The sequence below is a fragment of the Leptodactylus fuscus genome, chromosome 1, assembly GCF_031893055.1.
Source record: "Leptodactylus fuscus isolate aLepFus1 chromosome 1, aLepFus1.hap2, whole genome shotgun sequence".
In the NCBI taxonomy this organism is placed as follows: domain Eukaryota; kingdom Metazoa; phylum Chordata; class Amphibia; order Anura; family Leptodactylidae; genus Leptodactylus; species Leptodactylus fuscus.
In genome coordinates, this window is record NC_134265.1 from 220,598,864 (window position 1) to 220,615,549 (window position 16,686).

At 40.1% G+C, this 16,686-nt stretch overlaps 1 protein-coding gene across 1 annotated transcript in view; it reads right to left on the reverse strand.

Annotated features, from left to right (window-relative positions):
• ELP1 (elongator acetyltransferase complex subunit 1) overlaps positions 1-16,686 on the reverse strand; it is a 58,539-nt gene that overhangs the window by 30,024 nt on the left and 11,829 nt on the right. Inside the window, exons 9-24 of the mRNA XM_075282808.1 lie at positions 15,755-15,845; positions 15,256-15,379; positions 14,554-14,644; positions 13,909-14,139; positions 12,785-12,955; positions 12,596-12,689; positions 11,354-11,512; positions 11,109-11,215; positions 9,255-9,358; positions 8,570-8,623; positions 8,010-8,115; positions 7,723-7,838; positions 3,250-3,323; positions 464-542; positions 299-378; positions 44-175 (exon numbers count right to left, since the gene is read on the reverse strand). Coding sequence (XP_075138909.1) covers positions 44-175; positions 299-378; positions 464-542; positions 3,250-3,323; positions 7,723-7,838; positions 8,010-8,115; positions 8,570-8,623; positions 9,255-9,358; positions 11,109-11,215; positions 11,354-11,512; positions 12,596-12,689; positions 12,785-12,955; positions 13,909-14,139; positions 14,554-14,644; positions 15,256-15,379; positions 15,755-15,845 — 1,813 coding nt within the window. The remainder of the gene's footprint in view (positions 1-43; positions 176-298; positions 379-463; positions 543-3,249; positions 3,324-7,722; positions 7,839-8,009; positions 8,116-8,569; positions 8,624-9,254; positions 9,359-11,108; positions 11,216-11,353; positions 11,513-12,595; positions 12,690-12,784; positions 12,956-13,908; positions 14,140-14,553; positions 14,645-15,255; positions 15,380-15,754; positions 15,846-16,686) is intronic.

Below are 16,686 nucleotides of genomic sequence, written 5' to 3' on the forward strand. Positions count from 1 at the left end.
CTGATAAGCTTTATTCGGACAAAACATAGAAAGCTGCACATACTTCTGAGGATTCAGTTTGGACAAGGCTTCTCTCATTACATCACAGATTATATCAACCTTCTTGGCTCCAGAATGCTGGAAAGAAGGAGAAGCTGAATGCGTAGGGTACATCGTAGTAGTTACATCCTCTTCTCTGTGAACAAAGACACACCAATGCAAATCAGTGACCACATATGAAAGAAGATGAACAATTCATACAATGCAAATATTTGGACTCACAATTTTCATACACACAGCCTACTGAAATAACACTTACTTGATTTCAGTTAGAAATAAATTTATATAATTTACAGAATCAATCTGCTTTACAAACAGGTCCACATTGTCCAAGAAAGCCTAGAACACAAGAGAAAAGTGACGGATATTTAGTATCTCCACGTGTAATTCTAATAATGAAGACAAGAAAAGGAAATAGACATACCTTAGGATTGTGATCATAAATTAAGTTCAAGTTAATTCGTAGCTTCCGCATACATTCAAAGGCATCTCTAAAGCAACAACTGGAAAATATACATACATGATTGTGAGAACCTCAGACTTATTTTTTTTTTTTGCATTTTTCCTGCATTTCAGTTCCACATTTTCTATCACTGAGTATTTAATAAGACTTTGGACACACTAGACATTGATCTCAATCTCTTGACACCAAGAGGCAGCCCACAGCCATTCACATTATGGTGGATTTGATATATAAATGTCAAATAGGGATAAAAAGGGATCAGAAAGATTAATAAACATCATGACAAATATAATCTTAGAATGTCAAGGCATATTGATTCCACAACATTCTAATCAGAGGGGTCTAACCTCCAAGACCCCCACAATTGTGAAATAAAAGAGACAAAGCTCCCTTCACCAGTCTCTGAGCAAGAAACTGCAATACAGCTTTATTCCCCTAAGGAGCACTGGCAGAACATCTCTGTCTTTTCCACTGAACAACTTGCGACTAAACGTGGCGAAAAATGACTGTCCCGCAATCACTATTTTGAAGCTCTGGAATAAACAATGTCACATTTTGATCATAGTTCCATGTAAATGTTATTGGCTTAGCTAGGACTGTGGTTATTACCTCATATCAATTGGGTAGTTTACAAAACCTATCCAATTTTTTTTTACTAAGACAGCGTGAGATAATAAAAAGGTCCAAGATTTAGGATCATCATTTGTAATCTAAAGTGAAGAGTGATAAAAGATACCTCTTGTGCCCTCATTACTGTTCAGCACTGTTAAGGAATTGTATGTTTGGTGCTGCTTTCTTTTACGTGGTTAAACCAACTTTAGCTGACCGTATGATCATTAAATCTGCCCCATTGTTGGAACTGACCACAGTCCAGAGCAGCATCTACAAATCTGCAAACCATTATAAGGAACAGTAGACAACACTCTACCACTTAGGAGAACTGCTGAACCCAAAACAGCATAGTTAGTATAGCTTAGCGGAGTTTCTGTACTGCAATAAACAGGAAGTCTGGTCTACATGACATTGCTGTAATCACCAGGGCAAGTTCTGTGAAGAGACTGGAGAAAGGAAATCTGGGGGTATTCAGATCCTAAACCAACTGAATCATGAATGTGACTTTGGGCTGCATGGAGAAAGGGACATTGGAGGTCACAGTGAGGTGGGGACTTCCGGTAACACAAGAAGGCAGAGCAGCAGGTTTGGCCACTGCTAGGATATGCCAGAGCACCAAGGATAAGTACCAAGGATTTGCCTAAGGATAACCACCTTAGGCAAAAAAAAAGAGGTGGATGAAGTCCAATCTTGAAGAAGAAAGGGAGGTTTCAAAGACAGAGGAAGAAATGGAACATAGCACTCCACCCAAAGCAGATGAAGCTTCTTGTAAATTAATCTGTCAATTCCCTTTTGGACGTCCCACTCCCTGTACACTCAACATAATACACTCCAAAAGGGCCCCTTAATCGCGTACTGGGTAAAGATTGTAAATTACACCTTACCCTTTGGGAACGGGTTGGTGTTGCAGAAAGTCTGGATGAGACACCCACTTTGCGGTCCCTATCCTGTCATGCCCCACCTCGAGCCTTCCTAGGAAACTGGTTAGATCCATGTGGTTCTACTGCCTGTTTGTGAGAAAAATAAACTTCTCACATATTTAAACCAGTGCTTTCCATTTGGTATTAAGGCCACGTTCACATCTGTGTCGTAGTCTCCATTGGAGTGTCTGTCAAAAATCAGCCGATGAAAACGCTTGACTTTTTTTGATTTCAGTAAAAAAAACAAATGGACACCTGACGGATTATAATCAGTGGGGTCCCCTGGGATCTGGGTACACCATTTTTTTATTTATTTTTTTCTAATGTAGATTGTGAGCCCCATGTAGGGATCACAATGTACGGGTTTTTTGTGTTTTTTTTTCCTATCAGTATCTCTGTGTAGAATGGGAGGAAATCCACAAGAACATGGGGAGAACATACAAACTCCTTGCAGATGTTGTTCCTGGCGGGATTCGAACCCAGGACTCCAGCGCTGTAAGGCTGCAGTGCTAACCACTGAGCCTCCGTGTTATCCCTGTGTCCATCATTTCTGGGATCCATTGCTGTACATTTATCTGGTCCTGCAATAGACCAGTAGCACGGACAGGACAGTTTAGGAAGCGTTCACACTAGCATCGGTGTCCGACAGCTAGTGTCTGATGTTAATGTCCGTGCAAGATTTTGCGCGGATATTAGCATCGGACGCTAGCTGTGTCAGTTTGCATTATTTTAAATGGGACTACATGTAGTGTCCTTTACTGTCCGTGTCTGTCCTTAAGTGTCCGTTTACAAAGATGTCCGATTTTTCAAGTGGACAGCTAAATCCTACATGTAAGGTTTAGCTGTCCGCTTGAAAAATTGGACATCTTTGTAAACGGACACTTAAGGACAGACACGGCAAGATTTTGCGCGGACATTAGCATCGGACACTAGCTATCGGACACTGATGCTAGTGTGAACCCTGGTTTAATGTTGCATAACAGAATTGACTTCTGCCTGGACATGCAAAGTTATTATTGTTGCTTTATGATCAGGTTTGCGTGCAAGTGTTTACTTAAACTGAAGTTCAACAACAACAAAAAAAATACATTAAACATAACAACTAAGTAATACACAAGTGTGACAAACACATTTTGAGCAACAGTCCATGTAAATAGGTTTCCAAAAGTACAAAAGGCAAAATAAGACAAAAGCTATGCATTTCAAATCACTGACCTATCCAGCCACTTGCGGATTTGTGCCAGGACAAGAGCTCTGTGATGGATAGTTTCTAAGTTCCCCCTTGGCATCTGTTGTTACAAAAAAAATAAAAATAAAATAATAATAATAATAATAATAATAATAATAATAATATATATATATATATATATATATATATATATATATATATATATAATTCTTGACATGGAAAAATTATAGTATTTCATATGTACACTGCTTTCACAGGCCAACAAAAGTTTTTGCCTTGAAAATCTCTTTGAAGGAATTACCTATGTATATGAAACACTCTCTCCTCCTCTGTAACCGAGCAGCATCAAACCCCCATTGCTTACCATCTTGGACATTAGCTGAAGAAGGTCAGAAACTTCTGGAAGAATCCTTACTGCAGTCTGCCATATTCATCCATGAAATATAACATTCTGGATTTCCACTGATATTTAAAAACTGCACCTTAAACTTGAGTGCTGTGAAATGTCTGTATACAGTCCCTGACAAAAGTTCTGTCGCTTATCCATGTTCTGGAATCAAAAGCTTATAACCAGACTTTAAATTCATCCATTGGTTTTAGAAATGGCTCATATGAAAGGTGAAACCCTCCCAAATGTGTTTTTTGTGAAGAAAATAAATTGGCTTCACCGCTGAAACTAAGGACACAAAACTTTTGTCTTGCCAAAATCTGACCTTTCTGTGTTCATTAGATGATCAATATTTCAGCGGTGAAGCCAATTTATTTTCTTAATAAAAACACATTTGGGAGGGTTTCACCTTTCATATGAGCCATTTCTAAAACCAATGGATGAATTTAAAGTCAGGTTATAAGCTTTTGATTCCACAACATGGATAAGCGACAGAACTTTTGTCAGGGACTGTATACAACGGTAATGTGTGCTTCATTGGCACCATACTAGCACCATGGAGTGGGAGTTACCGTATTTTTCGGACTATAAGACACACCTAGGTTTTAGAGGAGGAAAATAGGGGGAAAAAATTTTGAAGCAAAAAAATGGTAAAATATTTAATATATGGGAGTTGTAGTTTTGTAACAGCTCCAAGGCCACATTGACAGGTGACCCTGCAGCTGTACGGAGATCCACGTTTTTTTGCAGGGCCAAATGTACTTTTTAGTTATACCATTTTGGGGAATGTCTATTGCTTAGATCACCTTTTATTTAAATCAGAGGCAAAACGGTGAAAAAAAAAAAAACACGGCGGTTTGAAAAATATCAGTAGAGTGGGAATTTTCGGACACGGATTCCTAATGTGTTTGTGTTTCACAGTAATTTTCTACTTTTATATGTATTCTAGGGAAAGGAGGTGATTTAGAAGATTTATTTATTTAATTTTTTTAAATCTTTTTTTTTTTTCACTGTTTTATCGCAAGTCCCATAGAGGGCAATATAACATAGAGCCTTCAGTTGGCTCCCGGCTGTCACCAGAACAGGTCGGATCCTGCGACCTCACCGCGCAGGAGCCGACCTACAACTTTAAAGATATGGGGGTGTATTCTACACTTTGGGGGGAAGGGGGGGGTTAAGTTTTAATGCCGGCAATTAGAATGCATTCTAATTGCGGACTTTAGCTTTGGGCCTCCGCGTATAGCCAGCAGCGGCAGGAACATGGCGGTGCTCCACATTCGGACTATAAGACGCACCCTCATTTTCCCGCCAGATTTAGGGGGAAAAAAGTGCGTCTTATAGTCCGAAAAATACAGTATATATACCCTTTGCTATTAGAGAAGAGTAGTGCTGGGAGCTTTTGAGTGTGAGTACCCTATTCTATAGCAGATAAATTGCAGCAGTGGGCAGTGTGCTGTTTACTTTATTCCTGTTCCAGGCTTAATTGGTTTACAGTGTAAATGCACTTTAGCAGACACGAAATCTGTAAAATGGTTTTAACGATGAAACATCAGTTTCTTGTACTATGATCACAAAAAGAAGGGACCGCTATTCTCGCTATAGATGCTGGTATCAGAGGTGGGACCTGCATCTATCAGATACATATGCCTTAACCTGTGAGACATCAAAGTAGTTCATGGAAATAACCGTTTGAAGGCTACTTATTCATCTCATGTGGAAGCAGTCTCTGTATCCAAGGATTGTTTTCTGCATTCATTGTATCTGCACAAAGAAGTCTAACTGGTAACACTAGCCTCCTGACTCTGGTAGAACATTTGCAGATGATTGACATCACTAAGTCACTTATCCTGAAGAACAATACAAGGACTTAAAGGGATTGTCAGGCCCCAAACTGAATTTCCAGACTGTTGGCCTATTCACAGGATAAGAACCTGCAGAGATCATCTGTTCTAGCAGCCTCTGGAGCTGCTAGTGGATGGGTGGCGCGTTCAGTGCTGATCCTATACAAGTAATAAGAACAGCGATGAGGTTCACCAGAAACATCACTATACAGCTTCCAAAACCGAAAGATGACTAGGACAGATTATCTGTGCAGGGTCGGGAGTGTGACCCCAACAGATCACAGGATAGGTCATCAGTATGAAAATTCAATTTGGGAACAGACAACCACTTTAAGACTAGCTAAATGGCAAGAGCAGAATTTTTGGTATACTTCACTCTCAAGACTGTGTGTACTTACAAGTTTTACCTGCAGCTCTAATGTATGTACCTATTGGCCTTTTTTTATTATCTATTTTTATATCTGTCTTATTTGACTATTTGACCCCATAGTACTGCAATAAGAAGAGTTACTGTATTTTTCAGACTATAAGACACACCAGTTCATAAGACGCACCTAGGTTTAGGTTTTAGAGGAGGAAACCAACTTATGTGGGATCTCCTACTAGAGAGCCATAGGTTGTGCAACACTCTTGCACGAGAACATCGGTTTTGAACAACCTGTGTGGCTCTGCAGCTGTTGCCAAACTGCAACTCCCATCTTCTTAACCTGTCCATGTATGATGGGAGTTGTACCTTTGCAACAGATGCAGGGCCACATTGACAGGTGGCCCTTCAGTGGAATTTGCCTATGTTAATGTGGGAAACAACAGTCACATCATGGAGGCACATACTGGAAGCATGGGATTGTTTCTCCTAACGTACCTGCACCACCTGGCCCCCACACAGTCAATATACTCCCCACAGTGGCCCCCAAACAATACAATATGTTCCCCAGAGTGGCCCCAACACAGTATTATATAATCCACAGTGGCCCCCACACAGTATAATATAACACTTATACTCATCTTGCCTCACCTCTCCTGGGCATCTTCAGTCCATCCGGCTCTCCTCAGCATCTTCTTCAGTTGTCTTCTGCATGCGAGGTCACGTGTCCCAGATGTCACTGCTGGGGCATGTTTTTGAGCCTCAGTGGTCACATGGGGAGTGCCGATGTCATTATTCCAGGGCGCCCCATGTAACTGGTGAGGCCCAATTACTGAACCCAGTGGTGATGTCTGGGGTGTGTGACCTCAATCACAGGCCAGAAGAGTCACAAACAGGATGCTGGGGAACGTCAGAAGCCCAGATAAGTATAAGTGTTTGTTATTTTTACTCACTTTCCCTGGGCAGGCCCGCTTTAACCATAGGACCCATGGTGCACTTGCACCAGGCCCTATGGTAGCGAAGACGCCCTTTACACAGTGGGACATTTCTGCATTTGCTGGCCCGCTGACGCCAATGATTTGTAAACAGTGATGAAGTAGGCAACCGTCTACTCCCTGCTTCACCACCCAGCCTCTGTCTTTGCTCCCAGAGCAGGAGGCACAATGTAGTGAAGTCATGGGACCAGAGAGAGGAGTGAATGGGGAAAGGCGAGTATTAAGGTTTGGTTTTTTTTCTTTGACATGAATCTGTGGAGACAAACTGGAGAGGGAGATGAAAATGTTGGGGCAACCTGGCAGGGGACAATATGAGGGGCATTATATTGTATGAGGCCACTAGGGAGGCATTATATTATGTGAGAGCCACTAAAGGGTGTTATACTATGTGGGCCATTGAGGGGGCATTGTAATTTGTGCATGTCAGTTATTTCTAAGTTGTGGCGATAGGAGGAGGGGCCACTTATGAAACCTTTGGACAGGACCCAACAATTTGTTAAAAGGGCCTGGTGCCTGGGCAGACTACAAGTATAGCGTTCGAAGAACCAGGATTCCTCCAATTGCTATCATCGTGCTGCGAGGCCCAGTTCATCTCCAGCTGGCTGTGGGCCCTGTATCACTTCGGGCAACTCTATTAGACGCACCTCCATTTTTCTCCCAAATTTGAGAGTAAAAAGTATGTTTAATAGTCCGAAAAATAAGGTAAATATTATGTACTTAAATATTATAAACTGAAGCTGCCACACACTGATCCAGATCTATCATGTCCCATCCTTGTGTAGATCCAAACAGGACAAATTCCTTGGGATAGTTTCATCCAGACAGAAAATATTGGTGTAAGGGACAAGGAAAATATGGTATAATCACTGTTCTGTCAACAAAGGACTGCAATGAAGGAAACAGTAACTGACCTGTAAGATTACTTTGGTGTCCTGCGGAACCACAGTAACAATGCGAGATCCTCTCTCCACTTTTCGAACAGTTTCATCATTGGCATTTGATGTGCTATTTAAGAGTTCGACGAGTGCTACAATAAATAGTTGGAAAATAAAGGCAGTCAAGACCATCGGTAACATTGCTGCTTAAATTAGCTAATATACTGATTCATGAACATTTGCAGTTGACTAACTTGCTGACTGACAAGATTCTTTAGCTTATTTCATAAAGAGTTTGCCAGAGATACATTAGAAAAGCTTACCTTTTAATGATGTGTTTATCAGAGACACACTTCGACAAGTATGAGAGTGGGTAGTTAAGAGCAGGAAGTTATCGTATATGGCAAAAGAAGTGATGTTTGTAGCCACCTATTGTAAGGATTGCATCGAAAACAAATTAGACTGTATAAAGGCAGAATGCTACCCGGTTTACCCAAAAATAAGCCCTAGTATGATTTTTCAAGATTTTTTGGAATATGCTTGAACTATAATCCTACTCCAAAAATAAACCCTAGTTACAGTTCCTATAAAAAAAATTAAAAAAAAAAAAAAAAAAAAAAAAAAAAAACAGTGTCCAAGCAGCTATACTTGTAAAAAAGTAAATAGAAGAACAGATTGAACAGAATAGACCCTTCATCATGGAAAGCAGACACTTTACAGTTGGGGGAGGGGTCTATCACTGTCAGACCACCTGACTTGGGATTGTAAATCTCATGCACTTTTTAACAAGATTTTTTTTTTTATCTGCTAAGAAATGCATCTTGTGGTTAAATATATTAACTAAATGAATAAAAACTAGAAAACAATAATTAAAAACACTTACGACCAGATTATTGATGAACAAACGAGATCTGTCAGTAATGCCCAAAACAACTTCCTGCAATGGAAAGGTGTATTGTCAACCTAATTAACTATGTTATTATTAATCATTGAAATAGGAATGGCTAACACAGTCCTCCGCTCAACAGAATGGGAAGTGACAACAGTTTCTAGAGGCACAATCTGCCAGTAACCAGAGGAAACACAAGTTACTAAGAGAAAAGCTTAACTTTGAAATATAATACCATAACTGGATTAAGCCACACAAACTATTGGTTCATACACTTTAAGTGAACATCCACCTATTCGCTGCGATGCTGGAGATATCAGATATTAATTTAATATCAGCATCAATATCTCTCCACTGTCAGAAGGGTGGGGTCTTATAGACAAGCATCATCGCTGGGCTGTGAGGAACGTCCCCCAAATATAGAGTTTATTGATCACTCAACCACTGCCCCATCTGTACAGGCTTAACAATTTACTAGTGCTTGAGCACTAGGGTGCTAATGTTTTGTCCAGTGAGCTTACAAAGATACCGTGTGGAGATATAAATCAAAAGCAGATTTCAACTCAGGACCCATTGCTGCAAGGCAACAATGCTACTCCCTGATACACCATGCTTCCTATAATTACTGAATTTTACTTTGTAAACAAGTAAAGTCACACTAAGCATAGTATTACTGTACCTCTCCATCTATTTCTGTGATGGCAATCTGAATACACGGATGTTGGAACTTTATAACTTGGCCCAATGCATCTTTCCAGGGTTCCAGGACAGGCGATGAAGGCTCTGAAAAGATTAAGAATTGGGCTGAATTAAAAAATATTGGGGTTAAATTTATTTAAGTCGAGCTGTATCATGTTACTGACGTCACATACAGATCTGTTACCTAATGTGACTTTTTTTATAAGCTGGATAATTTTCTTTTACGTACAAGTTAAAACACAATGCCATGTGTCAACTATGGCCTATTAATTCTACACCCCAAACCTGCTAAATCAAGGGTACTAGTATTAAATCCTATATAACCATGGACATTTATAGGCTAAGGACAAACCACTGACTCCTCTGATTTTCCACAGACCGACTCTAACTCCTTCACAAATGGCTGATAGCTGCTACTGAGTGGTTATGGCGGAGATCCTTAAATTCATTAAAAAGCTAGTGATTGGATTCTTATGAAAGTAAATATGTAATAAACTAGGACTGTGTAAACCTGCTCACATCGATTATATTGCATCTTCACTGCCATTGGCTAAAGGATATGCCATTCAGGATAATAAAACAGACCAAAATTTTGTGGAATGGCATGGCATTTTCATGCTCTCGTCGGCTTATACACGAGTCAGGGTCCACGGAGCACAGAAAACTGGAAGGACCTGGAAGGGGGAGGTCCTTTAGTGCTACTGCTCTGTGATAGGATTGTCATGAGGTTGCGTGACTGTGATGTCATCAAAGGTCCTGTAGCCACTGGTATGTAACATCTGCAGATAAGGTTGAGTCTAAATCCTAGTAGCTCCGCCCACACCAGAGTCCGATCACATGGTCATGACATCATCAGAGGTCCTTTAGCACACTAGGATTTAGCATCTACCCTGCAGATGAGTGGCCGGGATTCATTGTGTCTTATGGAAGATGTCTGTTGTATGGAGGAGAGGAAGCTGCAGTAAAGTGACACACACAGGTACCTTCCTTTAGTTACTCTGCCTATTACTGTCAGGCATTTGGGGTTATAGTTTCAGTAACTCCATGTGCCTCACATTAATAACAGTTAATCCCATCATGTCCCTCATATTAACCCCTGTGTGCCCCATACTGTATAAGGGTTACTAATATGTGAGACACATGAGGGTACTAATGAAGGACCTTAATTGTGAAGATACGTAATTATTACCACCATATGTCCCACATATCAGTAACTCTTATGTGAGGCACACCAGGGGTTATTGTGAGGGACATGATGGGGTTTAACTGCTATTACTATGATCCCCATGGAGTTACTAAGCTGAAATGCACATGACCAGACTTTTTATCTGCAATGATGGATTTCCCCCCCTCGGCTTATACTCAAGTCAATAAGTTTTCCCAGTTTTTTTGTGGCAAAATTAGGGGTCTCGGCTTATATTCGGGTCGGCTTATACAATAAGTAAAAACGTCAATTAATCGTGATTTTGATTTAGGTTATAATTGCCCAACCCTACAACAAACTATGTAGCTAATTAAAATTGTTACACTATTAATTTAAATACTACAATATTATTAAAAGACAATACAATTAAAACCAATAACTATGTAATAACTACAAGTAATTTAATTTTGAAGCCAGAGTTAGCAAGTTTTTTCCAACTCCAAGCAAAATTGATCCCGATTCCCACTCTACAGCCCTGGGCATAACAATTCAGTCGCTTGTTACTAGTGTTAAGAAAGTGATTATCCTATCCACTGGTCCTGCAAAGGGTAACAGAGCACCAGCAATAAATGTTACAAAACAGAGTGCTACAATGTTTCTCATTCCTAAAAACTGCCGCAAGGCACTCACCCCATAGATACTTCCAGATTTCTCCATTGGATGTTTGTAAAGCACACATCTTGGACTTTGGGCTATAAGACACACCGATAATACGCCCATTAAGGGATATAGAAGGCCTGTTTTATAGAAAAACGAAAAAGAACATGATTACTACATATTTACAATGATGTAAAAATACATAACACAATACTGTATAATGCAATGCTACAGAAGATAAAATAAGATAATATAGAATAAAACAAAGCTTTATATACCGGACATCAACATTTTGGCCATCTGTTGTAATCTTCATGTGGCAGACCGTTGATTGACTGGAGTTCTCTCCTTGAATGACAACTAAAAAAGTATCATCCTGCACCCATGTAAGATGGCAGACGTAAAGAGGATATACGTGACATGATGGAACTTGGACTCTACAAATGGAAAAAAAGCTGTTTGAAGAAGAACTTTTTTCTTTACAGCATTTGTAACTGCAGGATATTTTAAATTACATGTTTTTGTGTTCATTAAAGTTTTCGGAACAAAAAAAAATACCAGAATAAACTAAAACAGACATTCCCTACTTTGAGGGTAAGTAATAGGAAGGTAGGTAAGGTGGGGTGATTGGGTATGGAAATGGAGGAGGCAAGGTAGGGAGCAAGTCAATCAGAGTTTCAATAAGCCCATCAGGGAGGATGAGGATGAGTTATCTCCGTGAAACTTAACAACAATATCAGAGGGTTTGGGAAGGGAAGCTGTTTCAGTATCCCCAAGAAATGAATAGAAAAGTCCATATAACATAGTTATCAACTGTACATGCTATTATGTCTACAATGTATAGCTTTAAATCTAACGGAGGGGGGTGAGAAATAAAGCTTGTGTGTGTGTGGAGGGGGGGATAACAAAGAGAAAGCGAGAAAAGAAGAAGGAAAAAAGAAGGGGGGAGAGGAGGGATGTGAAGACAACCCCCAAGTCACACAAAATCTCAGAGATCTTTATGTATGTAGACAAGAGATTATAAAAACAAGGGAGAATCAGAGGCATAGGAGATGCTGAGAGAACTTCCCAGATCAGTTGCACCTCCCATGAAGAAACTGCATTGTGGGGTTACATGCTATCTATGAGCAATTTTCAAAGACATCTCTCAATAGGAAACTGTGGGTATATACTGTGGGTATATATGTACATTCGATGCCTAATTACAGTACATGAATGTCATGTGGCCATCAGGAGAGGATGTGATTGTTGTGTCTCCATAGGTGAGGGGAACAGGGAGTTTATGTTTTTGCCTTTCTAGATAAAACATTTTATTGGATGACCCTTTAACAACTGTAGACCATGGCACCTACGAAAACAATATAAATGATCCTATGCATGATCAAACATTTCACATCTTCCTAGTTCATGCTTTTGAAATTCTTCAACATACAAGCTAAAGCAGATATGTTAACAGACTATACTGCCTACATAAGACTGTATACTCTGCTGACAGATTTACTTTATCACATAAAAATTACCTGAATTCATTTTGTAATATGGGCATTGTAGTGTTTAGTTTATACCCATTTCCTGGTACCGCTTTAACATTAGAATCCTTAACTGCATCAATTCCTGCAAAAAAAATAATAATAAGAGAAAATAACTTCCTATGTTTAGTTTATTAAGTAATATGTGGCTTTCAATTTAATTGCATACATTTTACTGACCATATCTGCAGATATAAAGTGTATTGTCGGCATCAAGCACTGCAAAGTCACTGCTCTTGTTAGGATCTGTATGGAAAGCAACATCATTCACAACCCGTGGGAACTGCATGTGAAATGTGCACATTGGAGGAGGGACCACAGACTGACCAAAGGACGTCACCAATAGCTTATCTGAACAAAAAAAGATAAATGTATGTTATTTTATGTTTCTCCAGGCCAAACTACTGCAGGATTTTAGTTGTTACCGACACAGCACATCAATTTCAGGATGTACTTATATATGTTGACAAGTTGGTTGCATACATCTTAACTATATGATTTGTATATATAACCCTTTTTGATCACCTTGTATGCTATTGGGTCATCTACTATCTACATGTTTCCTATATGTGTATTTATACACTATATTATGATCTGTTTTGTGACATTTCGTATGTCTTCTTTTGTACCAACATTGATAAAAGCGGTTGCAAGGCCGAAACAACAAAACAAAAAAGTTACGGTCTCCAATGTAAAATAAGGAATTAATTTGGCAATTAAAGAGGACCTTTCACCGATTTGGGCACATGCAGTTTTATATACTGCTGGAAAGCTGACAGTGCGCTGAATTCAGCGCACTGTCAGCTTTTCCGATCTGTGCCCCGGGTAAAGCGCTATCGGTCCCGGGAACCGTAGCGCTCTACAGTCAGAAGGGCGTTTCTGACACTTAGCCAGGGACGCCCTTCTGCCCAGCAGCGCCTATCGCGCTGTACTGTGGAGCGGGGAGGAACTCCTCCCTCCCTCTCCTGATAATACTCGTCTATGGACGAGCACTGTGAGCAGAGGGAGGGGACGTTCCTCCCCGCTCACACAGCACAGCGTGATAGGCACTGCTGGGCAGAAGGGCGTCCCTGGCTAAGTGTCAGAAACACCCTTCTGACTGTAAAGCGCTACGGTACCGGGACCGATAGCGCTTTACCCGGGGCACAGATCGGGAAAGCCGACAGTGCGCTGAATTCAGCGCACTGTCAGCTTTCCAGCAGTATATAAAACTGCATGTGCCCGATCTGATGAAAGGTCCTCTTTAAATAAATTCACTAATTACTAATACAAGAGTGCTGTGAAATAGAATTAAATGTTCTTACCACCATCAATTACGGCAACATCAGTCTGCCCTCCTGTACCATGGCCACCACTGCGGTCTGTACACCAGGTCCAGTCATAGCAAAGGTACTGCCATCCAGTGCATAGAACATGCAGCCTATATGAGTTCTCAGGGTCCCACAATACAGACATGACTCTTTTGTCTTCCTCATTCCCAAATTGTAAACTTTGCTTCAGATACCAATGATAATTTCCAACAACCCAGAACTGAACTTAAATGAAAGAAAAACAAAAAAACCCCACATTCAATATCACACATATTCAGTAATAGCATCTGCCCGCGACTTCGTCTGCGGGTTGGTGTCGGCGCTGAGCCGCGTATAGTGGACCAAGGGCTGTTGTGTATGATCGGCGCTGTGGCCCCCCCGCGCCATTCCCCTGAGCGCCCCTACCTACTGCTTGCCCCTGGCCTCCCTGCACCCCCGCGCCTCTGCCCCTTTCCCCCGCCCTCCTTTGCATATATGTTCCCAATATAAGGACACAAAATACCACTGTGGACGTACAAGGGGACCCTGCTAGGATACTCAAAATATCAGTTCATTCTAGCTAGTTAAAGGAATCCTCCCTGCTAACATGGTCAGTGTCACTGATGTTCATGTTGATTTCATCAATTTTTTTGAACTTACCATAAGTATTTGGTTCTGAACCCTGTTTCTTGATTTCCTGTAGCCACAGAGCTAAAATAGTTGAATCAGAGTTCCATAGAAGTTCTTTCACCTATTTCCAAAAGAATATGAAACATAAATACAGTTAAACATAGCACAAACTAAAAGTCATTTAACACTGTTATATTTATCCTTTATTGCCTATTTTAATCACTGTATGTACTGTTAACAGTATTATATTTGCATTTTATAAATCATTAAAAATACAGCAAAAATTCCATTTAAGGGCTCGTTCACATCTGTGTTGTCCTCTCCGTTGTGCAGGTTTCAGTTTCCTGCATAAAACAGAGCAGGAGACGGAAACCTGCAGGAGTCTCTCACCCATTCATTTGAATGGGTGAGAAAGCTGTCCGGCCGTGAGCGGCAGTGAGCGTTTTGCGCTCTCCACCGCGAAACCGGGTTTTTTAATCCGGACACAGAGTCGGACATACAGTACTCTGTGTCCGGATTAAAAAATCCGGTTTTGCGGCGGAGAGCATAAAACGCTCACCGCCGCTCACGGCCGGACCCGGTCTGTGCTTTGCGTCTTCTGGCATGCAGAAGATGGAAACCACAGAACGGAAGGCTGAACGCAGGTGTGAACCTAGCATCACATATTTGTGACAATTAATTTTAGTTTCGAGAGTTAAATACACACAAATTATTTTGCAACGTCTGACTAACCAGAACATCTCCTTTTGCATAAGGTAATGTGAATTCTCCATGGACAAGACCATTCTTCTCAAAGAAGATCACATCATGTTTGTTGGGCTTGCTTTGCGTAGAAGCAATCAGGCTACCTGAAGGCCTTGAGGTTATAACAGAAAAGTAAGAGTAAAAGGATTGTCTCAACAATAAATTTTCATCCATTTTGTTAAATCTTGCAAAACTTAACAATTTCTCGATGCCAAAGTATTTCTAAAGGAAGCGCTTTTAGTAATAAGAATGTCTGCTGCCATTTCATTCTTTCCGTAAACAGAACAAAAATTTAGGTGCAATTTTTGGCACAAAATGTTACAAATTAGGCAAGCCCCACTCCTTTGCTACTAGGAAGGCCTACAACTTTGTAAAACAAGGCACAGAAAGTGATTAAAACTGTTAATAAATGCGATCCAAGTCATATATAAAAGTTCTTTGTAAATCTGCCTAAATACATTGTTGTTATTGACGCCCTAAAACTTACTTCCAAGATAGAGCCTGCTCCAAGCCTTCCACGGGTTCACTGGTGGACTGTAAGGCTAGTTCTCTGTTCCACACTCTTACCTTACGAGAGCCTATGAACCAACATAAAACAGTAGTGTCATTTAAACCTTTCATTACTAAGGGATTTTGGAGGGTTTGCACTGCTGATATCCATGAAAAACATCAATTATGCCATGAATAAATAAAATCTAATTTATAAAATAAAAAAAAAATATATATATATATATATATATATATATATATATACACACACACACACACACACACACACACACACACACACTAATCATGCATACCCGTATATTAAAAAAAAAAAAAAAAAAGACACACACCAGGCAAAATGCCACTCATCACTGGGACCTTCATGCAATTTTGATAAAAATTTTTTATAAATTCTTTAAATTTGAAGTGTAAGTTTTTAAACATATGCAAAAAAAAATAGATTCTAATGGAAATGGCTAAAGTGGAGTTAATACATATCATTAGAACTAGGAAACTTGATCTTGCTGCTGATTTAGTCTACAGTGTCCCCTTTGATAAGGTTCATTCACTGATCCTAGTCATCGAAAATGATGGCAGAAAGTCAGGGCTGAAAAAAGAAGGGTGTCGTCTCAAGTTCCCCTTTATTTCCGGCCAAGTTTTTTATTACCATAACTTTATTATTTTTAGGCTAATGTAGCTGTGTGAGGGCTTGTATGTTGTAAGATATGTTATATTTTTTCAATGGCAAAATTTTGACTTTTGAAATTCTAACAAAGCCATTTTACTGGACTTATTAAATAATGAACTATAAGACAGGTCACAGATTCCTCTAGGGCAGGGGTGCCCAATACGTCAATCGTGATCTACTGGTAGATCGCAAAGGACGTATGGGTCGATCGTGGGATGCAGGGATCCCCGGTGTCTGCTTCT